At 40.3% G+C, this 27800-nt stretch overlaps 1 protein-coding gene across 1 annotated transcript in view; it reads left to right on the top strand.

Moving 5' to 3' along the window:
• The window catches only part of szt2 (SZT2 subunit of KICSTOR complex), a 222500-nt gene that overhangs the window by 102480 nt on the left and 92220 nt on the right, over positions 1 to 27800 (top strand). Inside the window, exons 39-44 of the mRNA XM_061887771.1 lie at positions 8413 to 8551; positions 8650 to 8785; positions 10759 to 10879; positions 16681 to 16833; positions 16998 to 17100; positions 18561 to 18675. Coding sequence (XP_061743755.1) covers positions 8413 to 8551; positions 8650 to 8785; positions 10759 to 10879; positions 16681 to 16833; positions 16998 to 17100; positions 18561 to 18675 — 767 coding nt within the window. The remainder of the gene's footprint in view (positions 1 to 8412; positions 8552 to 8649; positions 8786 to 10758; positions 10880 to 16680; positions 16834 to 16997; positions 17101 to 18560; positions 18676 to 27800) is intronic.

The raw sequence follows: 27800 nt of genomic DNA, 5'->3' as shown, positions 1-27800 counted from the left end.
TACTGGGGCGGTATAGCTCGGTTGGTAGAGCGGCCGTGCCAGCAACTTGAGGGTTGCAGGTTCGATTCCCGCTTCCGCCATCCTAGTCACTACCGTTGTGTCCTTGGGCAAGACACTTTACCCACCTGCTCCCAGTGCCACCCACACTGCTTTAAATGTAACTTAGATATTGGGTTTCACTATGTAAAAGCGCTTTGAGTCACTAGAGAAAAGCGCTATATAAATATACTTCACTTCACTTGTACCTACTACATTTTGGGGAAAAAAGTTTTTTTCCATATATAAGCCACAAGTATATACATTGTGAAATTAGTTATTTACACGGAAACATTTTGTAAATGTTTATTTACACACCTTAATTTGGTGTTCTTCAACCACTGTGCCGCAGCACACTCGTGTGCCGTGAGATACAGTCTGGTGTGCCGTGGGAGGTGATCTAATTAGGTTAAAAATATTTTGTGCAAACCAGTAATTATGCAAATGATGTGTTGTTGTTGAGTGTCTGCAGAGTAGCCGTGTAATACTCTTCCATATCAGTAGGTGGCAGCCGGTAGCTAATTGCTTTGTAGCGGGAGGCAGGGTGCAGGTAAAAAGGTGTCTAATGCTTAAACCAAATCAATCAATGTTTATTTATATTGCCCTGTCATAGGGCTGCACAAACTACAACGACATCCTTGGTAGAGCCCACATAAGGGCAAGGAAAAACCCACACCCAGAGGGACGTCTGTGACAGTGACAATGATGACTATGAGAAACCTTGGAGAGGACCGCATATGTGGGCAATTCCCTCCCTAGGAAACCGAAAGCAACGGATGTCGAGCGGGTCTAACATGATATTGTGAAAGTCCAATCCATAGTGCATGCGTGTCCAACTCTGTCCCGCGGGCCAAATTTGGCCCGCCGTGTAATTTCATTTGGCCCTTGAGGCAATATCAAATTAACATTAGAGCTGGCCCGCCGCCGTAACACCACATTCACCGCTAATACTCATACTCGTCAACCCATCCCAATTTTCCCGGGAGACTCCCGAAGTTCAGTGCCCCTCCCGAATTTCTCCCGATTTCCACCTGGACAATAATATTGGGGGCGGGCCGTAAAAGCACTGCTTTTGGCGTTCTCTACATGTCGCCACGTCCGCTTTTCTTCCATAAAAACAGCGTGCCGGCCCACTCACATAATGTATGCGGCTCATACACACAAGTGTATGCAAGGCATACTTGGTCAACAGCCATGCAGGTCACACTGAGAGTGGCCGTATAAACAAGGTTAACAATCTTACAAATATGCGCCACACTGTGAACCCACAGCAAACAAGATTGACAAACACATTTCGGGAGAACATCCGCACCGTAACACAACAAAAACAACCGGACAAATACCCAGAACCCCTTGCATCACTAATTCTTCCGGGACGCTGCAATATACACCCCCGCCCCAACTCAAACCTGCCACCGAAAAAAGGCCTTAAATTTGTGTTTTTATTTAATTTGATATGCCATTGATATTTTTCAATTAATATTATTTGAAACTGGATTTTGCATGTCACTATAAAGTTATATACGCCTTACTTGGTCAATATTCAATGCAAAAATTGTTTGGGTCCCTATTAAAAGGTTAATTTGTTCAACCTCGGCCTGCGGCTTTGTTCGGTTTTAAATTTTTGGCCCACTCTGTATTTGAGTTTGACACCCCTGCCATAGTGGATCTAACAAAACGGTTGGAGTCCGGTCCAAAGTGGATCCAATATAGTAGCGAGAGTCCCGTCCTTAGTAGAGCCAGCAGGAAACCATCCCAAGCGGAGGCGGATCAGCAGCGCGGAGATGTCCCCAACCGATACACAAGCGGTTCTGGGTCCCGACTCTAAAAATAGAAATAAACAACAGATGAGGGCCTCTAAGTAAATACATTGAAGCTTAGGGATGGCTATGGGAAACGAAACTAAAACTGAACTGGTTACAAAGAAAACAAAAACAGAATGCTGGACGACAGCAAAGACTTACTGGGGCGGTATAGCTCGGTTGGTAGAGCGGCCGTGCCAGCAACTTGAGGGTTGCAGGTTCGATTCCCGCTTCCGCCATCCTAGTCACTGCCGTTGTGTCCTTGGGCAAGACACTTTACCCACCTGCTCCCAGTGCCACCCACACTGCTTTAAATGTAACTTAGATATTGGGTTTCACTATGTAAAAGCGCTTTGAGTCACTAGAGAAAAGCGCTATATAAATATACTTCACTTCACTTGTACCTACTACATTTTGGGGAAAAAAGTTTTTTTCCATATATAAGCCACAAGTATATACATTGTGAAATTAGTTATTTACACGGAAACATTTTGTAAATGTTTATTTACACACCTTAATTTGGTGTTCTTCAACCACTGTGCCGCGGCACACTCGTGTGCCGTGAGATACAGTCTGGTGTGCCGTGGGAGGTGATCTAATTAGGTTAAAAATATTTTGTGCAAACCAGTAATTATGCAAATGATGTGTTGTTGTTGAGTGTCTGCAGAGTAACTGTATAATACTCTTCCATATCAGTAGGTGGCAGCCGGTAGCTAATTGCTTTGTAGCGGGAGGCAGGGTGCAGGTAAAAAGGTGTCTAATGCTTAAACCAAATCAATCAATGTTTATTTATATTGCCCTGTCATAGGGCTGCACAAACTACAACGACATCCTTGGTAGAGCCCACATAAGGGCAAGGAAAAACTCACACCCAGAGGGACGTCTGTGACAGTGACAATGAGCGGTCCATTCTGGGTCCCGACTCTAAAAATAAAAATAAACAACAGATGAGGGCCTCTAAGTAAATACATTGAAGCTTTGGGATGGCTATGGGAAACGAAACTAAAACTGAACTGGTTACAAAGAAAACAAAAACAGAATGCTGGACGACAGCAAAGACTTACTGGGGCGGTATAGCTCGGTTGGTAGAGCGGCCGTGCCAGCAACTTGAGGGTTCCAGGTTCGATTCCGGCTTCCGCCATCCTAGTCACTGCCGTTGTGTCCTTGGGCAAGACACTTTACCCACCTGCTCCCAGTGCCACCCACACTGCTTTAAATGTAACTTAGATATTGGGTTTCACTATGTAAAAGCGCTTTGAGTCACTAGAGAAAAGCGCTATATAAATATACTTCACTTCACTTGTACCTAATACATTTTGGGGAAAAAAGTTTTTTTCCATATATAAGCCACAAGTATATACATTGTGAAATTTGTTATTTACACGGAAACATTTTGTAAATGTTTATTTACACATCTTAATTTGGTGTTCTTCAACCACTGTGCCGCGGCACACTCGTGTGCCGTGAGATACAGTCTGGTGTGCCGTGGGAGGTGATCTAATTAGGTTAAAAATATTTTGTGCAAACCAGTAATTATGCAAATGATGTGTTGTTGTTGAGTGTCTGCAGAGTAACCGTGTAATACTCTTCCATATCAGTAGGTGGCAGCCGGTAGCTAATTGCTTTGTAGCGGGAGGCAGGGTGCAGGTAAAAAGGTGTCTAATGCTTAAACCAAATCAATCAATGTTTATTTATATTGCCCTGTCATAGGGTTGCACAAACTACAACGACATCCTTGGTAGAGCCCACATAAGGGCAAGGAAAAACTCACACCCAGAGGGACGTCTGTGACAGTGACAATGATGACTATGAGAAACCTTGGAGAGGACCGCATATGTGGGCAATTCCCTCCCTAGGAAACCGAAAGCAACGGATGTCGAGCGGGTCTAACATGATATTGTGAAAGTCCAATCCATAGTGCATGAGTGTCCAACTCTGTCCCGCGGGCCAAATGTGGCCCGCCGTGTAATTTCATTTGGCCCTTGAGGCAATATCAAATTAACATTAGAGCTGGCCCGCCGCCGTAACACCACATTTACCGCTAATACTCATACTCGTCAACCCATCCCAATTTTCCCGGGAGAATCCCGAAGTTCAGTGGCCCTCCCGAATTTCTCCCGATTTCCACCTGGACAATAATATTGGGGGCGGGCCGTAAAAACACTGCTTTTGGCGTTCTCTACATGTCGCCACGTCCGCTTTTCTTCCATAAAAACAGCGTGCCGGCCCACTCACATAATGTATGCGGCTCATACACACACACAAGTGTATGCAAGGCATACTTGGTCAACAGCCATACAGGTCACACTGAGAGTGGCCGTATAAACAAGGTTAACAATGTTACAAATATGCGCCACACTGTGAACCCACAGCAAACAAGAATGACAAACGCATTTCGGGAGAACATCCGCACCGTAAGACAACAAAAACAACCGGACAAATACCCAGAACCCCTTGCATCACTAATTCTTCCGGGACGCTGCAATATACACCCCCGCCCCAACTCAAACCTGCCACCGAAAAAAGGCCTTAAATTTGTGTATTTATTTAATTTGATATGCCATTGATATTTTTCAATTAATATTATTTGAAACTGGATTTTGCATGTCACTATAAAGTTATACAAGCCTTGCCTGTTCAATATTCAATGCAAAACTTGTTTGGGTCCCTATTAAAAGGTTAATTTGTTCAACCTCGGCCTGCGGCTTTGTTCGGTTTTAAATTTTTGGCCCACTCTGTATTTGAGTTTGACACCCCTGCCATAGTGGATCTAACAAAACGGTTGGAGTCCGGTCCAAAGTGGATCCAATATAGTAGCGAGAGTCCCGTCCTTAGTAGAGCCAGCAGGAAACCATCCCAAGCGGAGGCGGATCAGCAGCGCGGAGATGTCACCAACCGATACACAAGCGGTTCTGGGTCCCGACTCTAAAAATAGAAATAAACAACAGATGAGTGCCTCTAAGTAAATACATTGAAGCTTAGGGATGGCTATGGGAAACTAAACTAAAACTGAACTGGTTACAAAGAAAACAAAAACAGAATGCTGGACGACAGCAAAGACTTACTGGGGCGGTATAGCTCGGTTGGTAGAGCGGCCGTGCCAGCAACTTGAGGGTTGCAGGTTCGATCCCCGCTTCCGCCATCCTATAGTCACTGCCGTTGTGTCCTTGGGCAAGACACTTTACCCACCTGCTCCCAGTGCCACCCACACTGCTTTAAATGTAAAAATTAGATATTGGGTTTCACTATGTAAAGCGCTTTGAGTCGCTAGAGAAAAAGCGCTATATAAATATAATTCACCTCACCTACTGTGGAGCAAAGACGGCGTCCACAAAGTACATCCCAACATGACATGACAACCCACAATGTCCTCACAAAGAATGATAAAAACAACTGAAATAGTCTTGATTGCTAAATCAAAGTAGATGCGGGAAATATAAGACATGAAACTGCTGCAGGAAAATACCCAAAAAAGAGAAAAAGCCACCAAAATAGGAGCGCAAGACAAGAAGTAAAAGACTACACACAGGAAAACAGCAAACAAGTGCAAATAAGTCAGGGTGTGATGTGACAGGTGGTGACAGTACACCTACTTTGAGACAAGAGCTATAGTCATGCATGCTGGCTTATGCTTTAAAGTCATATCCAACAATTGCCACGACTTTTTACTGTCAACCGAGTTTCGTTTTTGAATGATTTCTGCTGGTGGCGTGCCTCCGCATTTTTTCAAACGCAAAAAATGTGCCTTGACTCAAAAAAAGGTTGAAAAACACTGCCTTAATTGTTCAGCAATGAGGGTATTTTCGAAAGAATCGCGAGTCTTATTTGACACGATTCTTAATCAATTCAAAAAATTTAAAATCAATGAAATTTATTTTTATTATTTTATTTTTTGAATCCATCCTGTCCAGCCACTCAGACAAATCATATTGTTGATGTAGATCAGGGGTCACCAAGGTGGTACCCGCGGGCAGCAGGTACCACCTTAAAGGACCAGATGAGTCGCCCGCTGGCCTGTTCTAAAAATAGCTCAAATAGCAGCACTTACCAGTGAGCTGCCTCTATTTTTTAAACTGTATTTATTTACTAGCAAGCTGGTCTCGCTTTGCTGGACATTTTTAATTCTAAGAGAGACAAAACTCAAATAGAATTTAAAAATCCAAGAAAATATTTGAAAGACTTGGTCTTCACTTGTTTAAATAAATTCTTTTTTTTTTTTTACTTTGCTTCTTATAACTTTCAGAAAGACAATTTTAAAGAAAAAATACAACCTTAAAAATGGTTTTAGGATTTTTAAACACATATACCTTTTTACATTTTAAATTCCTTCCTCTTTTTTCCTGACAATTTAAATCAATGTTCAAGTAAATGTAATTTTTTTATTGTAAAGAATAATACATTCATTTTAATTTAATTCTTCATTTTAGCTTCTGTTTTTTCGACGAAGAATATTTGTCAAATATTTCTTCAAACGTTTTATGATTAAAATTCAAAATCTGTAGAATCAAATTTGAATCCTATTTCAAAGTCTTTTGAAATTTCTTTTAAAAAATTTTGTTCTGGAAATAATGATTAGTCTTTGTTAGAAATATAACTTGGTACAATTTGTTATATATTATACAGATTGGATTTTAACCTATTTAACATGTCATCAAAATTCTAAAATTAATCCTCAATCAGGAAAAATTACGTAAATTCTTTTTTTAATTTTCTCTTCATTTTTTTCGGTTGAATTTTGAATTTTAAAGAGTTGAAATTGAAGAATTTTCATTTTTTTTTGTGTTTTCTCCTCTTTTAAACCGTTCAAGTGGTTTTGTCATTTATTTTTACAAAAAACTTCCCATAAAAGGAAAAAAAATGTATGACGGAATGACAGACAGAAATACCCATTTATATATATATATATATATATATATATATATATATATATATATATATATATTAAAGGTAAATTGAGCAAATTGGCTATTTCTGGCAATTTATTTGTGTATCAAACTGGTAGCCCTTTGCATTAATCAGTACCCAAGAAGTAGCTCCTGGTTTCAAAAAGGTTGCTGACCCCTGATGTAGATGATCTATATCTGCTGTACACATTTACAAGTGTGGAATATCTCTCTTGCCTTATTTGTTGGATTCTGAGTCAAATCGCTACCCCAAAGAGTCGAATGGAGTCACAGCGCTGCTGATCAAACAAAGTTGAGCTGCGTAAGCCAGCTCACCGATCAGCTAAACAGACTCCATAACTCCACGGTGATGTTTTTGGGGAATTTACTGAGGAATTTGTGAAACTGAAACATTCTTTTCCACAATTCACAATCTGGGACTTTGTGCCCATCGTCGCAGAAACATCCATAAATTAGCTGCAGGGTTCAATGCGTAGGAAAAAAGTTGCGGCTTATAGGAGGGAATTTAGGGTAAATACGTAGGGCCTTGCAGTAAACGCTGCATTAACTGGCGCCAATATAAAGACAATATAACATGCATCCATAAACGTGGATGCATAAGTGTCAGGTTCAAACACTGATGACATCTATTAAACGGACAAAGAAGCAAGGAATTAAACAGAGACAGAATTCAATTTGGCTCAATGAGGAGAAACGTGTAGACCAGTACACTTCTACAATGTCCCAGCACACTCTGACGAAAGATTGTACGCCGCCTCTTTTATTTGGACTTTCCCTGATTACATGGCAACAAAAGGAAGGGGGGTCATAAACAGCCGTGGGCTTTGGTTACAAAACAGTTCAAAGAAAAGGTGCCTGGAGGGGGGGGGTCAGGTCCTGCTTACTCTCCGCTTAAGACAAAATCTTCCCGTGGATTACAATACATCAAAGAAACTGACACCTTCATGAATTGATTAACGTGGACCCCGACTTAAACAAGTTGAAAAACTTATTGGGGTGTTACCATTTAGTGGTCAATTGTACAGAATATGTACTGTACTGTGCAATCTACTAATAAAAGTATCAATCAATCAATCAATCGCTTCCCATCCTATGCAGTGGAGTTTTACATGCCTTTTGATTGTTAAGATCAAAGACAGCTTTTGTCTGCTCGCCGGGAACTCATTGAAATACAAAATTTTGTGATAACTTAGATACAATTATTCTGAAAATAAGTGCAATATATTTAGGACTGGACTCTTGCGACTGTGTTGGATCCAATATGGATTGAACTTTCACAGTATCATGTTAGACCCGCTCGACATCCATTGCTTTCCTCCTCTCCAAGGTTCTCATAGTCATCATTGTCACCGACGTCCCACTGGGTGTGAGTTTTCCTTGCCCTTATGTGGGCCTACTGAGGATGTCGTAGTGGTTTGTGCTGTGGTTTGTGCAGCCCATTGAGACACTAGTGATTTAGGGCTATATAAGTAAACATTGATTGATTGATTGATCTGTACAGTAATCTTTTTATTTATACCTGCACCTTATTGCTCTTTTATCCTGCGCTACCACGAGCTAATGCATTGACATTTCGTTCTCATCTGTACTGTAAAATTCAATAAAAGTAAGTCTAAGTCTAAGTCTAAACCCTGCGGCGCTCCTCTCACTGAATTTTGCGTGCCTTAAAGGCTACGATGGGGGCAGCAGTGACTCCGAGTGCGAGAGTCCCACCCTGGACGAACAGGAGAGTCGCACGCATCTGATGCCGGACTTCTGGCTCATCGTGAAGATCCACCAAGACCGAGTCAAGGTTTACTCCCACTCCAGGTCAGAGAAGCCTCAGGAAGCGAAAATGCCCTCAGTCGATTGTCGTAAAGTTCTCAGAACGTTTGTGTGTATGTTTTGTTGTGTGGGTTCATCCCAAGGAGTCTCAGTGAAGGAAGGGAGCCCAGCGCCAAAGAGATGGAGAGCAGGGAGGACCAGCAGGAGCTGCCCCAATATTTACTACTGCACCATATGGTGGTGCGCAAGATCGGGGAACTCTGTCGAATAGTCAATCAGGTACTACTACTACTTCTACTACTATTATTCTACTACTACTTCGACAGAACTCAAGTTGTTATGCAGAAAGACTTACCGAGGAATTCTACATTATTTACACCGAGTAAAAACACTGATTTATTGAAGACTTTTGTACAAATAGTTTTTATTAACGTCCTGCATCAGACATTCCTATCCATGACATCATATTTGCATCTATTGTCTGCCCTAAATGTCAAAATATTTTTTTTGTTTATATCCCAACAATGCCACTTCCCCCAAAACAAGAGGATAAACAAAAATATTAATAAATAAACCAAAATAAGAAAAAAAAATATGAACAGATAGTAAATAAATGACTAGAAAATAAACTCTAAACATTTAGGGAGGAGGGTTGTCGGGTATCAAAAAGTATTGAAATACTTTTTGATACTTTTCCAAATAAAGGGAACTACAAAAAAGTGTACATTTTGGCTGTATTTTAATAGAAAATATTGTAATACAATGTAGATATGTTTTCTATTGCACTCAAAGAATAATTTTAGAAGGTTAAATTATAAATGAAAGGGCATTAACCACAGTTTTTTTTTGTTTCACTCAAAGAACAATTTACAATTTTCCATAATCAAGATTAGAATGTAGTAAACAAGCTTTATTAACATATTATTGAAATATGTTTGATTTATGGTTGCCGATCCTGGTCTGGGCTTTAAGAAAAGTACAATTATTAGTGTGTACTAAAAACAAAAGTATGGATAAATGGCCACAAATAAGACATGTAGCAGGTAAAACACACTTTTGTTAAAGATAAAAACACAAATTTTAACAATTTGTTAAAAAATTCAGTCATTTTACTTGCAGTAGTTGACGCTAGATGGGTGGTCTTAACTCTGCTAATATTTGGCATCAACCCAAGCAGCCGTGTGCACGTCTACATATCTACATGTTACATATCTGCATGTTACGTATTTACATGTCACATACCTACATGTTACGTATTTACATGTTACTTATTGACATGTTACGTATTTACATGTTACTTATTGACATGTTACGTATTTACATGTTACGTATCTGCATGTTACGCACCTGCATGTTACGTATCTACATGTCATGTACCTACATGTTACGTATCTGCATGTTACGTATCTACATGTCATGTACCTACATGTTACGTATTTGCATGTTACGTTCCTGCATGTTACGTATCTGCATGTTACGTATCTGCATGTTACGTATCTGCATGTTACGTATCTGCATGTTACGTACCTGCATGTTACGTATCTGCATGTTACGTATCTGCATGTTACGTATCTGCATGTTACGTATCTGCATGTTACGTATCTGCATGTTACGTACCTGCATGTTACGTACCTGCATGTTACGTACCTGCATGTTACGTACCTGCATGTTACGTACCTGCATGTTACGTACCTGCATGTTACATACCTGCATGTTACGTATCTGCATGTTACGTATCTGCATGTTACGTACCTGCATGTTACGTACCTGCATGTTACGTACCTGCATGTTACGTACCTGCATGTTACGTACCTGCATGTTACGTACCTGCATGTTACGTACCTGCATGTCACGTACCTACATGTTACGCATCGACATGTCAAGCATCGACATGTCAAGCATCGACATGTCAAGCATCGACATGTCAAGCATCGACATGTCACGTATCGACATGTCACGTATCTACATGTCACATATCTACATGTCACATATCGACATGTCACGTATCGACATGTTATGTATCTACATGTCATGCATCGACATGTCATGTATAAAATCAGGCCTATGTGGCGTAACATAATTGACCCAATGTTCCCAGTATGAAGTAAATTTCTCCAATTTATAATTAATAAATGTTGTTATCTTCTCCATTTTATATGTGCAGAATATTAATGAATTAATTGACATTGTGTTAGCATTTTACGGTGACTTTGCTTGGAATGCTGGGAGTGATGTTTGTGTGTGTTTGCCAGCGCATGTTGCTGCAGGACCTGCACGACAGCCACGTCTGCAACTCCCTGCTGGTTGCCGAGAGCGAGGAGGACATCTGGAAGAACGAATCTCTGTACAGGCAGAGGCGCAACGCTTCGGACGGTGAGTCGCTCCACCCGTCCCCAGCACCAAACCAAACATGTTTTACTTGTGCAGAACTAGACAGTCAGTTAACTATAAAGAAAAGTTTCTCTTTTTTCCTTTTTTTTTTTTACAAACTTTAATAACATGACCACAAATACATTTTATATCTTTACGTGTGTTAGTGCTTCAAGACCAAAGACTAGTGACACCTCTGTTTGTAACTTTAATCAAGGGTCCTTGAACGCACCACTATTATGTGCAAAAAGCTGCATAATTGACACATGACTTTCTCCTTTGCTGCCACAAATAGATGTTAAAATTTTACGTGTGAATGCTTCAGGGTCAAAGACTAGTGACACCTCTGTAACTTTAATCAAGGGTCCTTGAACGCAACACATTTATGTGCAATAACATACAAAATTGACACATGACTTGGTACAGTGGCTGCGCAAACCGAGGGTCCCTGGTTCAATCCCCACCTCGTACCAACCTCGTCACGTCCGTTGTGTCCTGAGCAAGACACTTCACCCTTGCTCCTGATGGGTGCTGGTTAGCGCCTTGCATGGCAGCTCCCTCCATCAGTGTGTGAATGTGTGTGTGAACGGGTAAATGTGGAAGTAGTGTCAAAGCGCTTTGAGTACCTTGAAGGTAGAAAAACGCTATACAAGGACAACCCATTTATCATTTATTATCCTGTGCTGCAACAAATACATGTTATATTTTTATGTGTGCTTCAAGGTCAAAGACTAGTGACACTTCTGTTTGTAACTTTAATCAAGGGTCCTTGAACGCACCACCTTTATGTGCAATAAGATCCAAAATTGACACATAACTTTCTCCTGTGCTGCCACAAATAGATGTTGTTTTTACGTGTGTGAATGCTTCAAGGTCAAAGACTAGTGACACTTCTATTTTTAACTTTAATCAAGGGTCCTTGAACGCACCACTATTATGTGCAATAAGATGCATAATTGACAAGACTTTCTCCTGTGCTGCCACAAATAGATGTTATTTTTACGTGTGTGAATGGTTCAAGGTCAAAGACTAGTGACACCTCTGTTTGTAACTTTAATCAAGGGTCCTTGAACGCATCATTATGTGCAATAAGATGCAAAATTGACACATGACTTTCCCCAGTGCTGCCACAAATACATATAATTATTTTACGTGTGTGAATGCTTCAAGGTCAAAACTAGTGACACCTCTGTTTGTAACTTTAATCAAGGGTCCTTGAACGCACCACTATTATGTGCAATAAGATGCAAAATTGACAAGACTTTCTCCTGTGCTGCCACAAATAGATGTTATTTTTACATGTGTGAATGCTTCAAGGTCGAAGACTAGTGACACCTCTGTTTGTAACTTTAATCAAGTGTCCTTGAACGCACCACCATTTTGTGCAATAAGATGCAAAATTGACACAACTTTCTCCTGTGCTGCCACAAATACATATAATTATTTTACGTTTGTGAATGCTTCAAGGTCAAAGACTAGTGACACCTCTGTTTGTAACTTTAATCAAGTGTCCTTGAACGCACCACCATTTTGTGCAATAAGATGCAAAATTGACACAACTTTCTCCTGTGCTGCCACAAATAGATGTTAAAATTTTACGTGTGTGAATGCTTCAAGGTCAAAGACTAGTGACACCTCTGTTTTTAACTTTAATCAAGTGTCCTTGAACGCAACACATTTATGTGCAATAAGATGCAAAATTGACACATGACTTTCTCCTTTGCTGCCACAAATAGATGTTAAAATTTTACGTGTGTGAATGCTTCAAGGTCAAAGACTAGTGACACCTCTGTTTGTAACTTTAATCAAGTGTCCTTGAACGCACCACCATTTTGTGCAATAAGATGCAAAATTGACACAACTTTCTCCTGTGCTGCCACAAATACATATAATTATTTTACGTTTGTGAATGCTTCAAGGTCAAAGACTAGTGACACTTCTGTTTTTAACTTTAATCAAGGGTCCTTGAACGCACCACTATTATGTGCAATAAGATGCAAAATGGACTCACAACTTTCTCCTGTGCTGCCACAAATAGATGTTAAAATTTTACGTGTGTGAATGCTTCAAGGTCAAAGACTAGTGACACCTCTGTTTTTAACTTTAATCAAGTGTCCTTGAACGCAACACATTTATGTGCAATAAGATGCAAAATTGACACATGACTTTCTCCTTTGCTGCCACAAATAGATGTTAAAATTTTACGTGTGTGAATGCTTCAAGGTCAAAGACTAGTGACACCTCCGTTTTTAACTTTAATCAAGGGTCCTTGAACGCACCACTATTATGTGCAAAAAGCTGCAGAATTGACACATGACTTTCTCCTGTGCTGCCACAAATAGATGTTATATATTTACGTGAGAGAATGCTTCAAGGTCAAAGACTAGTGACACCTCTGTTTGTAACTTTAATCAAGGGTCCTTGAACGCACCACCTTTATGTGCAATAAGATGCAAAATTGACAAGACTTTCTCCTGTGCTGCCACAAATAGATGTTATGTTTTTACGTGTGTGAATGCTTCAAAGTCAAAGACTAGTGACACTTCTATTTTTAACTTTAATCAAGGGTCCTTGAACGCACCACTATTATGTGCAATAAGATGCAAAATTGACACATAACTTTCTCCTGTGCTGCCACAAATAGATGTTATATATTTACGTGTGTGAATGCTTCAAGGTCAAAGACTAGTGACACCTCTGTTTGTAACTTTAATCAAGTGTCCTTGAACGCAACACATTTATGTGCAATAAGATGCAAAATTGACACATGACTTTCTCCTGTGCTGCCTCAAATAGATGTTATGTTTTTACGTGTGTGAATGCTTCAAGGTCAAAGACTAGTGACACTTCTATTTTTAACTTTAATCAAGGGTCATTGAACGCACCACTGTTATGTGCAATAAGATGCAATATTGACACATGACTTTCTCCTGTGCTGCCACAAATAGATGTGTTATTTTTACGTGTGTGAATGCTTCAAGGTCAAAGACTAGTGACACCTGTTTGTAACTTTAATCAAGTGTCCTTGAACGCAACACATTTATGTGCAATAAGGTGCAAAATTGACACATGACGTTCTCCTGTGCTGCCACAAATAGATGTTAAAATTTTACGTTTGTGAATGCTTCAAGGTCAAAGCCTAGTGACACCTCTGTTTGTAACTGTAATCAAGGGTCCTTGAACGCACCACTATTATGTGCAAGAAGATCCAAAATGAACATAACTTTCTCCTGTGCTGCCACAAATAGATGTTATATATTTACGTGAGAGAATGCTTCAAGGTCAAAGACTAGTGACACTTCTGTTCGTAACTTTAATCAAGGGTCCTTGAACGCACCACCTTTATGTGCAATAAGATGCAAAATTGACAAGACTTTCTCCTGTGCTGACACAAATAGATGTTATTTTTACGTGTGTGAATGGTTCAAGGTCAAAGACTAGTGACACCTCTGTTTGCACCTTTAATCAAGGGTCCTTGAACGCATCATTATGTGCAGTAAGATGCAAAATTGACACATGACTTTCTCCTGTGCTGCCACAAATACATATAATTATTTTACGTTTGTGAATGCTTCAAGGTCAAAGACTAGTGACACTTCTGTTTTTAACTTTAATCAAGGGTCCTTGAACGCACCACTATTATGTGCAAAAAGCTGCAGAATTGACACATGAATTTCTCCTGTGCTGCCACAAATAGATGTTAAAATTTTACGTGTGTGAATGCTTCAAGGTCAAAGACTAGTGACACCTCTGTTTTTAACTTTAATCAAGTGTCCTTGAACGCACCACTATTATGTGCAATAAGATGCAAAATTGACACATGACTTTCTCCTTTGCTGCCACAAATAGATGTTAAAATTTTACGTTTGTGAATGCTTCAAGGTCAAAGACTAGTGACACTTCTGTTTGTAACTTTAATCAAGGGTCCTTGAACGCACCACTCTTATGTGCAGCCCTTTGAGACACTAGTGATTTAGGGCTATATAAGTAAACATTGATTGATTGATTGATTATGTGCAAAAAGCTGCAGAATTGACACATGACTTTCTCCTGTGCTGCCACAAATAGATGTTAAAATTTTACGTGTGTGAATGCTTCAAGGTCAAAGACTAGTGACACTTCTATTTTTAACTTTAATCAAGGGTCCTTGAACGCACCACTATTATGTGCAATAAGATGCAAAATTGACACATAACTTTCTCCTGTGCTGCCACAAATAGATGTTAAAATGTTACGTTTGTGAATGCTTCAAGGTCAAAGCCTAGTGACACCTCTGTTTGTAACTGTAATCAAGGGTCCTTGAACGCACCACTATTATGTGCAATAAGATCCAAAATTAACATAACTTTCTCCTGTGCTGCCACAAATAGATGTTATATATTTACGTGAAAGAATGCTTCAAGGTCAAAGACTAGTGACTCTTCTGTTCGTAACTTTAATCAAGGGTCCTTGAACGCACCACCTTTATGTGCAATAAGATGCAAAATTGACAAGACTTTCTCCTGTGCTGCCACAAATAGATGTTATTTTTACGTGTGTGAATGGTTCAAGGTCAAAGACTAGTGACACCTCTGTTTGTAACTTTAATCAAGGGTCCTTGAACGCACCACCTTTATGTGCAATAAGATGCAAAATTGACAAGACTTTCTCCTGTGCTGCCACAAATAGATGTTATTTTTACGTGTGTGAATGGTTCAAGGTCAAAGACTAGTGACACCTCTCTACCTTTAATCAAGTGTCCTTGAACGCATCATTATTATGTGCAATAAGATGCAAAATTGACAAGACTTTCTCCTGTGCTGCCACAAATACGTATAATTATTTTACTTGTGTGAATGCTTCAAGGTCAAAGACTAGTGACACTTCTGTTTTTAACTTTAATCAAGGGTCCTTGAACGCACCACTATTATGTGCAATAAGATCCAAAATTAACATAACTTTCTCCTGTGCTGCCACAAATAGATGTTATATATTTACGTGAGAGAATGCTTCAAGGTCAAAGACTAGTGACACTTCTGTTCGTAACTTTAATCAAGGGTCCTTGAACGCACCACCTTTATGTGCAATAAGATGCAAAATTGACAAGACTTTCTCCTGTGCTGCCACACATAGATGTTATTTTTACGTGTGTGAATGGTTCAAGGTCAAAGACTAGTGACACCTCTCTACCTTTAATCAAGTGTCCTTGAACGCATCATTATTATGTGAAATAAGATGCAAAATTTACAAGACTTTCTCCTGTGCTGCCACAAATTCGTATAATTATTTTACGTGTGTGAATGCTTCAAGGTCAAAGACTAGTGACACTTCTGTTTTTAACTTTAATCAAGGGTCCTTGAACGCACCACTATTATGTGCAATAAGATGCAAAATTGACAAGACTTTCTCCTGTGCTGCCACAAATACGTATAATTATTTTACGTGTGTGAATGCTTCAAGGTCAAAGACTAGTGACACTTCTGTTTTTAACTTTAATCAAGGGTCCTTGAACGCACCACTATTATGTGCAATAAGATGCAAAATGGACTCAACTTTCTTTTGTGCTGCCACAAATAGATGTCTTATTTTTACGTGTGTGAATGCTTCAAGGTCGAAGACTAGTGACACCTCTGTAACTTTAATCACGGGTCCTTGAACGCACCACCATTATGTGCAATCGGATGCAAAATGGACACAAAACTTTATAGCTTATGTTATAGGCTACTAGCAGCTACTCGACAGCTAAGCACAGACTAGCACACTCCTAGGAAAAACACAAGCCACAGAGGTGTCGATGTACTAAGAAGTTTTTGTGTGGACCGTAGATTTCCACCCAGAGGAGAGCTACCAGGCCAGGGACTACCTGGCAGCCACCATGCAGTTCATACCGGGACATTTTGCCTGCAATGTGGTGTGGAGCACCATCATCTACATCCACCCACGCCTCAAGATGGGCCCCAACATGGGGGTCTCCAGAGGTGGGTGACAAACCTGCACATGCTCACTGACCTCATTATTTTTTTTATAATCCAAGGACACCCGATTAAAAACTCAAAGGAGTTCACGTCTTTTCAGGGAACATCCTCAAACCCTGACTATGATGATGAGAAAATAAGATGTTTGTTGTGTCTCCTTACTGCAGCCATCCAGGCACTGCGCTCCGTGCTCAACTCCTTCTGCGTGGGCAACAGGACCAACATGTTTGTCTACCAGGAGCGCACCACCAAGTCTGTCTTCTACCTCAGGTCGGTGTGTTAGATCCACTCTGGACTGGACTCTCACTATTATGTTGGATCCACTATGGACTGGACTCTCACACTATTATGTTAGATCCACTATGGACTGGACTCTCACACTATTATGTTAGATCCACTATGGACTGGACTCTCACACTATTATGTTAGATCCACTATGGACTGGACTCAGACTATTATGTTAGATCAACTATGGACTGGACTCTCACACTATTATGTTAGATCCACAATGGACTGGACTCTCACACTATTATGTTAGATCCACTATGGACTGGACTCTCACTATTATGTTGGATCCACTATGGACTGGACTCTCACACTATTATGTTAGATCCACTATGGACTGGACTCTCACTATTATGTTAGATCAACTATGGACTGGACTCTCACTATTATGTTAGATACACTATGGACTGGACTCTCACTATTATGTTAGATCCACTATGGACTGGACTCTCACTATTATGTTAGATCCACTATGGGCTGGACTCTCACTATTATGTTAGATCCACTATGGACTGGACTCACACTATTATGTTAGATCCACTATGGACTGGACTCTCACACTATTATGTTAGATCCACTATGGACTGGACTCTCACACTATTATGTTAGATCCACTATGGACTGGACTCTCACACTATTATGTTAGATCCACTATGGACTGGACTCTCACTATTATGTTAGCTCCACTATGGACTGGACTCTCACACTATTATGTTAGATCCACTATGGACTGGATTCAGACTATTATGTTATATCCACTATGGACTGGACTCAGACTATTATGTTAGATCCACTATGGACTGGACTCTCACACTATTATGTTAGATCCACTATGGACTGGATTCAGACTATTATGTTATATCCACTATGGACTGGACTCAGACTACTATGTTAGATCCACTATGGACTGGACTCTCACACTATTATGTTATAATTGCCCAGGCCTGCTGCAGAGTGTGAAATGAATGTACAAATACGATCATACATCTGCAGCCAAGGGAGGAGCTCCATGAAACCACCTTTAAAAACCTGTAAAGGCTTAGTGGCCACATGCGTGGACAGCACCTTTTAGCTCTTAGTTCCAAAATGGTGTACACTACTGAATTGGGGTCTTATGGCCACTAATGTGGACACTTATACTGCCATCTGGTGGTGTTAGAAGAGTACAACATACAATGCAATTGGAAAAAAAATGGTGTAAGAATGAAGTACACGTTTGTGTACTTATGGACTAAGTACATCGTATCAAAAGATGATTCTTAGTTTTAACTCTAATTAAGGTCCAATAAGCCCAAATAGCAAAGAGAAATAAAAAAAAAGCATGTAATTTAAAACGCTTCTATTTTGATTGATAATGAATATTGAATTAAATATATTCTTTATTATCACACAATGTATCGCCAATATGGATTTTCGGCCAACGCTCGCTGCTCGTTCCATTCCAGACTTTACGAGACGTCTCTGGCAGGGAAGTACTCCGACATGGACGGGGGCCTCCAGGTCAATCGCTCCATCGGCCTGGCGAGGAGTCAGGAGCCGCTGTTCCCCGAAGACCTCATGGTAGGCCACAACCCCCACTCTTCATGTCTGGTATCAGCCTGCACTTACAAAAGGCTGCTTTTTTCTAAATCTATACATTTTGAAAATATTTCCTTTTTAATTTATCCACCAATTGATACATTACACGAATTGTGTTGATTGGAATCAAATCATTTGTGTACAACAGTGGTTCTCAAATGGGGGTACGCGTACCCCTGGGGGTACTTGAAGGTATGCCAAGGGGTACGTGAGATTTTTTTTTAAATATTCTAAAAATAGCAACAATTCAAATGTCCTTTATAAATATCTTTATGGAATAATACGTCAACAAAATATGAATGTAAGTTGATAAAGTGTGAAAAGAAATGCAACAATGCAATATTCAGTGTTGACAGATTTTTTGTGGACATGTTCCATAAATATTGATGTTAAAGATTTCTTTTTTTGTGAAGAAATGTTTAGAATGAAGTTGATGGATCTCTATTACAATCCCCAAAGAGGGCACTTTAAGTTGATGATTACTTCTATGTGTAGAAATCTTTATTTATAATTGAATCACTTGTTTATTTTTCAACAAGTTTTTAGTTATTTTTACATCTTTTTTTCCAAATAGTTCAAGAAAGACTACTACAAATGAGCAATATTTTGCACTGTTATACAATTTAAAAAATCAGAAACTGATGACATAGTGCTGTATTTTACTTCTTTATCTCTTTTTTTCAACCAAAAATGCTTTGCTCTGATTAGGGGGTACTTGAATTAAAAAAAATGTTCCCAGGGGGTGCATCACTGAAAAAAGGTTGAGAACCACTGCTCTATAAGATATATAGATATCTAATGTATTCATACATTGTTTATGTAACATGTATACATAACCTCATCATATTGTTTCTTCAACTTAAAAATAGATGACCATTTTTTCCCCCTTCTCTGCATACTTGCCAACCCTCTTGATTTCTCCGGGAGGCTCCTGAATTTCAGTGCCCATCCCGAATTTCCACTAGGGGCGTGCCTTAAAGACACTGGCTTTAGCGTCCTCTACAACCTGCCGTCACGTCCGCTTTTCCTCCTTATAAACAGCGTTTCGGCCGTGTCACATAATATATGCGGCTGTCTCAAACACACGTGAGAGAATGCAAGGCATACTTGGTCAACAGCCATACAGGTAACACTGAGGGTGGCCGTATAAACAGCTTTAACACTGTTACAAATATGCGCCACACTGAAGCCACACCAAACAACAATGACAAACACATTTCGGGAGAACATCCCGAAATCAATGCCAGATCGAATGAACAAAAAAGGCAGGCTTAAATAAAGGTGGTAATCACGAGGCAGGTGCGCGTAAAAAACAAGAGGCAGGTGACACTAATGCGTGACTATGGCAACAGAACAAAACAGGAAGTGCCACCAGGAACTAAAGAAGTCAAATAAACACAACAAATACTCAGAACCCCTTGCAGCACTATCTCTTCCAGGACGCTACATTTTACACCCTCCCGCTACCACCAAACCCCGCCCCCCCCACCTCAAGGTTGGCTAGTATGCTTGTCAGGGATTATGTTCCCAGTTTTGATCTGGGACGTCTGGTCACTTATAGCATGTAAGAATATTCTATTACTGTTAAGCAAAGTGTGAATAATAAAACATGTAATTTATCATAGCTACATGTATGAGAAAAAAGTGGGTGAAAATGAGTGGTATTCAGTGAGGTAAGATGAATTAAATGCGCTGACAGTACATTGTTCCTGACAAATGAAATGCACTGAGTGGAGAGGATCACCACTCCAAGATGGCGGCCACGCGTCTCGTCAGCGGCAGTAGGAAGTAGCGCTCCATGCTGCGTACACTTAGAAGAGGGGTGTCCAAAGTGCGGCCCTGAGGTCATTTTTTAACGGCCCCACGGCACATTTAAAAAATACGAATGAAAAAAATTTTAAGCGTAAAAACTGATATAAAGGAGCAAACGGGTGAAATGTAACAAGAAAATGTTGTAATGTTTACTCTAGTAACATGCAGGCTGTTTATTTCTTTAAAAAATGATAATGAATCAAAATCAATGTCATGAATTATTGACCTATTCAAGGCTCCAATTACGTCACGTCAAATTTTCCACTTTGAGATATTTTTGGGGGAAAATGTTGTATATTTTGTGTTTGCCATATAAAATAACTGAGCTGTTTTTTTAAAGAAGGGCCTAAAATGAACAAACAAAAACATAAACAACAATAAAACTTATAATTGACGGATAGATCTGAAGTTGATCTCGAAATTTTTGTGTTAAAAGTAAACAGTAAAAGAAATGTATAGTTTATTTTTTAACACTTTAATGAGTAGCACCCTTTTGGATGCCCATTCATTTTAGTGTGATTTGTTTTTAAGTGTCATTGCTCGAAAAATAATAAAAAATAAAATCAATTTCAATCAATCATTTCCAGTGAGGGTTGGACTCCGCCAAGGCTGTCCTTTGTCACCGATTCTGTTCATAACTTTTATGGACAGAATTTCTAGGCGCAGTCAAGGCGTTGAGGGGTTCCGGTTTGGTGACCGCAGGATTAGGTCTCTGCTTTTTGCAGATGATGTGGTCCTGATGGCTTCATCTGACCGGGATCTTCAGCTCTCACTGGATCGGTTCGCAGCCGAGTGTGAAGCGACCGGAATGAGAATCAGCACCTCCAAGTCCGGGTCCATGGTTCTCGCCCGGAAAATGGTGGAGTGTCATCTCCGGGTTGGGGAGGAGACCCTGCCCCAAGTGGAGGAGTTCAAGTACCTAGGAGTCTTGTTCACGAGTGAGGGAAGAGTGGATGGTGAGATCGACAGGCGGATCGGTGCGGCGTCTTCAGTAATGCGGACGTTGTACCGATCCGTTGTGGTGAAGAAGGAGCTGAGCCGGAAGGCAAAGCTCTCAATTTACCGGTCGATCTACGTTCCCATCCTCACCTATGGTCATGAGCTTTGGGTCATGACCGAAAGGATAAGATCACGGCTACAAGCGGCCCAAATGAGTTTCCTCCGCCGTGTGGCGGGTCTCTCCCTTAGAGATAGGGTGAGAAGCTCTGTCATCCGGGAGGAACTCAAAGTAAAGCCGCTGCTCCTCCACATCGAGAGGAGCCAGATGAGGTGGTTCGGGCATCTGGTCAGGATGCCACCCGAACGCCTCCCTAGGGATGTGTTTAGGGCACGTCCAGCTGGTAGGAGGCCACGGGGAAGACCCAGGACACGTTGGGAAGACTATGTCTCCCGGCTGGCCTGGGAACGCCTCGGGATCCCCCGGGAAGAGCTAGACGAAGTGGCTGGGGAGAGGGAAGTCTGGGTTTCCCTGCTTAGGCTGTTGCCCCCGCGACCCGACCTCGGATAAGCGGAAGATGATGGATGGATGGATGGATGGATGGATGGATGGATGGAAAATCAATGGTGTTATTAGTTATTGACTTTTTTAAGGCTCCAATTATTATATAATCTCAAATATTCCATTTAAAAAAGTATTGGGTGATAATATTGCATATTTTGTGTTTTTTGCCATCAAAAATCAAAGGTTTTCTTTGACAAAAAAAAAGCATACAACTTAAATCTTTAAAATCATTATATTGACAGATGGACCTAATGTTGATCTAGAGATTTAAAACTTGTGTGACGGTTCGCTGGCATTTCTAGAAGCTCTCTGGGGCTTTTTCAAAAATGTATGAAAAATGGAAATTATGAGGGGAAAAAAAAACATATTTTTTTGTTTTAATATGGTTTCTGTAGGAGGACAAACATGACACAAACCTCCCTAATTGTTTTTAAGCACACTGTTTATATTAAACATGCTTCACTGGTTCGAGTATTTGGCGAGCGCCGTTTTGTCCTACTAATTTTGGCGGTTCTTGAACTCACCGTAGTTTGTTTACATTTCTAACTTTCTCCGACTTTCTAAGACGTGTTTTATGCCACTTCTTTATCCGTCTCATTTTGTCCACCAAACGTTTAATGTTGTGCGTGAATGCACAAAGGTGAGTTTTGTTGATGTTATTGACTTGTGTGGAGTGCTAATCAGACATATTTGGTCACTGCATGACTGCAAGCTAATCGATGCTAACATGCTATTTAGGCTAGCTATATGTACATATTGCATCATTATGCCTCATTTGTAGCTATTTTTGAGCTCAATGATGCAGTTGGATTTGGACACAGAGTGAAGGTAAGAAATGATGATTTATATATATTAGAAAACAGACTAAAAACAGAAAACTTGCACTAGGCATAAAAAGGCAAAACCAAGCACTAGCATGGTAGCTAGAAAACAAGAAGCATAGCGTGGAAGTTAGCATGTACAAAACCGTTTTTACCAGAGTCTGTAATCAGCGTGGTCACTTGTTGCATTGAACAAACACTAGGAAGCCAGATCGAATGAACAGAAAAGGCAGGCTTAAATAAAGGTGGTAATCACAAGGCAGGTGCGTGTAAAAAACAAGAGGCAGGTGACACTAATGCGTGACTATGGCATAATCTCAAATATTCCATTTAAAAAAGTATTGGGTGATAATATTGCATATTTTGTGTTTTTTTACCATCAAAAAACAGGGTTTTCTTTGACAAAAAGAACATACAACTTAAATCTTTAAAATCATTATATTGACAAATGGACCTAATGTTGATCTAGAGATTTAAAACTTGTGTGACGGTTCGCTGGCATCGTGGTGCGGGTTCGTTCTCTCATTGATGCAGTCGGATTTAGACACAGCGTGAAGGTAAGAAATGATGATTTATTTATACTAGAAAACAGAATAAGAACAGAAAACTTGCACTAGGCATAAAAAGGCAAAACCAAGAGCTAGCATGGTAGCTAGAAAACAAGAAGCATAGCGCGGAAGCTAGCATGTACAAAACCGTTTTTACCGGAGTCTGTAATCAGCATGGTCACTTGTTGCATAGAACAAAAACTAGGAAGCCAGATCGAATGAACAGAAAAGGCAGGCTTAAATAAAGGTGGTAATCACGAGGCAGGTGCGTGTAAAAAACAAGAGGCAGGTGACACTAATGCGTGACTATGGCATAATCTCAAATATTCCATTTAAAAAGGTATTGGGTGATAATATTGCATATTTTGTGTTTTTTTACCATCAAAAAACAAAATTTTCTTTGACAAAAAGAGCATACAACTTAAATCTTTAAAATCATTATATTGACAAATGGACCTAATGTTGATCTAGAGATTTAAAACTTGTGTGACGGTTCGCTGGCATCGTGGTGCGGGTTCGTTCTCTCATTGATGCAGTCGGATTTAGACACAGAGTGAAGGTAAGAAATGATGATTTATACTAGAAAACAAACTAAGAACAGAAAACTTGCACAAGGCATAAAAAGGCAAAACCAAGCGCTAGCATGGTAGCTAGAAAACAAGAAGCATAGCGCGGAAGTTAGCATGTACAAAACAGTTTTTTACCAGAGTCGGGAATCAGCGTGGTCACTTGTTGCATAGAACAAAAACTAGGAAGCCAGATCGAATGAACAAAAAAGGCAGGCTTAAATAAAGGTGGTAATCACGAGGCAGGTGTGCGTAAAAAACAAGAGGCAGGTGACACTCATGCGTGACTACGGCATAATCTCAAATATTCCATTTAAAAAAGTATTGGGTGATAATATTGCATATTTTGTGTTTTTTGCCATCAAAAAACAAGGTTTTATTTGACAAAAAGAGCATAAAACTTAAATCTTTAAAATCATTATATTGACAGATGGACCTAATGTTGATCTAAAGATTTAAAACTTGTGTGACGGTTCGCTGGCATCGTGGTGCGGGTTCGTTCTCTCATTGATGCAGTCGGATTTAGACACAGCGTGAAGGTAAGAAATGATGATTTATTTATACTAGAAAACAGAATAAGAACAGAAAACTTGCACTAGGCATAAAAAGGCAAAACCAAGAGCTAGCATGGTAGCTAGAAAACAAGAAGCATAGCGCGGAAGCTAGCATGTACAAAACAGTTTTTTACCAGAGTCGGGAATCAGCGTGGTCACTTGTTGCATAGAACAAAAACTAGGAAGCCAGATCGAATGAACAAAAAAGGCAGGCTTAAATAAAGGTGGTAATCACGAGGCAGGTGACACTAATGCGTGACTATGGCAACAGAACAAAACAGGAAGTGCCACCAGGAACTAAGGAAGTCAAATACAAACAGAATGCGATACAAAGACGGAAGCAGACCAGAATAAGACAGAATCCGAGCAGCGGATCATGACAACTTGAATAATAATAAAACAAAAATAATACTGAATAATGACAATTTTTTTATATTTTTTTGACCAAAACCCTTTGGGGTCCCCGGGATCAAGCCTGAGTGGAGGCCTAAATGTATATTGGTTATAAATATATTGTATTGGCTTTTAAAATGAAAAAATGTCAAAATGGCCCCCGCTTGCTTTGATTTTTCAGTCTGTGGCCCTAAGTGGAAAAAGTTTGGACACCCCTGCCTTAGAACATGTCTATGGAACCTCAGGCCTCTTGTCTTTGTGAGAGTTCTGGACCCAGTGGGAGTGTAGACCTCCTCCATCCTGACATGGATCAACAAGAGACAACAAAGTTTTGTAGAAAGTTGCTTAGTATTTGTGGAATAACAAGCAAACTTGACTTTGGGGAAGGAAACAAAAACATAACCTTGTTGACATGAAAGTAGAATAGTAAATGTGAGGCCTTTTTAATAAAACTTTACTTGTTATCATCAATAACTGAGAAGTTGTGTGCTGCTGAAGGCTCACGGGAAATCTATTTTCCTGGGATAACGTCAACGCTCCTCTGCAGGTTTATCTGATGTTGGGGTTAAAGCTGCCACCTAGGCCCTGAAAAATGGAAAATAAGTACAGTATAACTCCCTGGAGAGTTGATCTGATTCGACTGGACTTCAATTCATGGATGATCATAAATATGACCTTTAATGAAGGCATGAAAAGATGCGGAGGCCACTTTCATACATTTTCTACATTAAAAATACTCAAACTAATCTTAGCTTTGTGTTGTTGCTAACAAAGCAGATTTTTGGTAATGTTGCACTAAATCGGGCTCTTTAGCGCCGCCCCAGAGGCTCTCTGGAGCTTTTTCAAAAATGTATGAAAAATGGAAATTATGAGGGGAAAAAAACATATTTTTTGGTTTTAATATGGTTTCTGTAGGAGGACAAACATGACATAAACCTCCCTAATTGTTTTTAAGCACACTGTTTATATTAAACATGCTTCACTGATTCCAGTATTTGGCGAGCGCCGTTCTGTCCTACTAATTTTGGCGGTCCTTGAACTCACCCTAGTTTGTTTACATGTATAACTTTCTCCGACTTTCTAATACGTGTTTTATGCCACTTCTTTTTCTGTCTCACTTTGTCCACGAAACTTTTAACATTGGGCATGAATGCACAAAAGTGAGTTTTGTTGATGTTATTGACCTGTGTGGAGTGCTAATCAGACATATTTGCTCACTGCAAGCTAATCGATGCTAACATGCTATTTGGGCTAGCTGCATGTACATATTGCATCATTATGCCTCATTTGTAGCTATTTTTGAGCTCATTTAGTTTCCTTTAAGTCCTCTTAATTCAATTTATATCTCATGAACACACTATCTGTATGTAATATGGCTTTTAATTTTTTGCGGCTCCAGACTTATGTTTTTGTATTTTTGGTCCAATATGGCTCTTTCAACATTTTGAGTTGCCGACCCCTGCACTAAATGAATCCTTTTCAAGCATAAAAATGGCAGAATGAAGTAAAAATTATAGTCTTGGCCACTCAACATGACCAAAACCATCAACCCACGCTGTTTAGTATCGTGGCCACTGATTGGCTCAGTCTCAGGCAGCATTGCTAACATTAGCATGCTAACTTTTTTTTGAAGACTCATCAGACTCTTGACTTTTTAAGTCCAATTTTGCAGCCGAACGCCTCAATCATACAGTGTGGCTAACTGTTAGCATGCTAACTTTAGCGTTCAAGCGTACTAACTCGGTGTCGGCGCTGGGAATTTTCTAAACGGGGTCCCAGGGACCCAATCATAGCTCGGTTGGTAGAGTGGCCGTGCCAGCAACTTGAGGGTTGCAGGTTCGATTCCCGCTTGTGCCATCCTAGTTACTGCCGTTGTGTCCTTGGGCAAGACACTTGAGCCACCTGCTCCCAGTGCCACCCACACTGGTTTGAATGTAACTTAGATATTGGGTGTCACTATGTAAAGCGCTTTGAGTCACTTGAGAAAAGCGCTATATAAATATACTTCACTTCACTTCAATCAAGTCATAAAAAACGGAGTCCCACAGTACATTGTTGGGGTGCCACTTTTTTGTGAGGGTTTTGAAAACAAATGATAAATGTATGCATTATCCTGTTATATGTGAAGTGAATTATATTTATAAAGAATGTATATATATATATATATATATATATATATATATATATATATATTCACGAGTGAGGGAAGAGTGAATGGTGAGATCGACAGGCGGATCGGTGCGGCGTCTTCAGTAATGCGGACGTTGTATCGATCCGTTGTGGTGAAGAAGGAGCTGAGCCGGAAGGCAAAGCTCTCAATTTACCGGTCAATCTACGTTCCCATCCTCACCTATGGTCATGAGCTTTGGGTCATGACCGAAAGGATAAGATCACGGGTACAAGCGGCCCAAATGAGTTTGGGTCTCTCCCTTAGAGATAGGGTGAGAAGCTCTGCCATCCGGGAGGAACTCAAAGTAAAGCCGCTGCTCCTCCACATGGAGAGGAGCCAGATGAGGTGGTTCGGGCATCTGGTCAGGATGCCACCCGAACGCCTCCCTAGGGAGGTGTTTAGGGCACGTCCAACCGGTAGGAGGCCACGGGGAAGACCCAGGACACGTTGGGAAGACTATGTCTCCTGGCTGCCCTGGGAACGCCTCGGGATCCCCCAGGAAGAGTTAGACGAAGTGGCTGGGGAGAGGGAAGTCTGGGTTTCCCTGCTTAGGTTGTTGCCCTCGCGACCCGACCTCGGATAAGCGGAAGATGATGGATGGATGGATGGATGATCCTCAAAAACTGCGGGGTAGACAGTCCGATGTAATCCACAGTTCTTCCCGCATCCTCCAATCATTTGTGGCAGCTTTGGGCTACTTTGAAGACTGCCAGCAAGTTCCAATTTGTCGACAAACCAGAGC

Source organism: Nerophis ophidion, linkage group LG26 (assembly GCF_033978795.1).
Source record: "Nerophis ophidion isolate RoL-2023_Sa linkage group LG26, RoL_Noph_v1.0, whole genome shotgun sequence".
In the NCBI taxonomy this organism is placed as follows: domain Eukaryota; kingdom Metazoa; phylum Chordata; class Actinopteri; order Syngnathiformes; family Syngnathidae; genus Nerophis; species Nerophis ophidion.
Note: the sequence above shows the minus strand (reverse complement) of the source record. Positions and strands in the feature narration are given on the sequence as shown.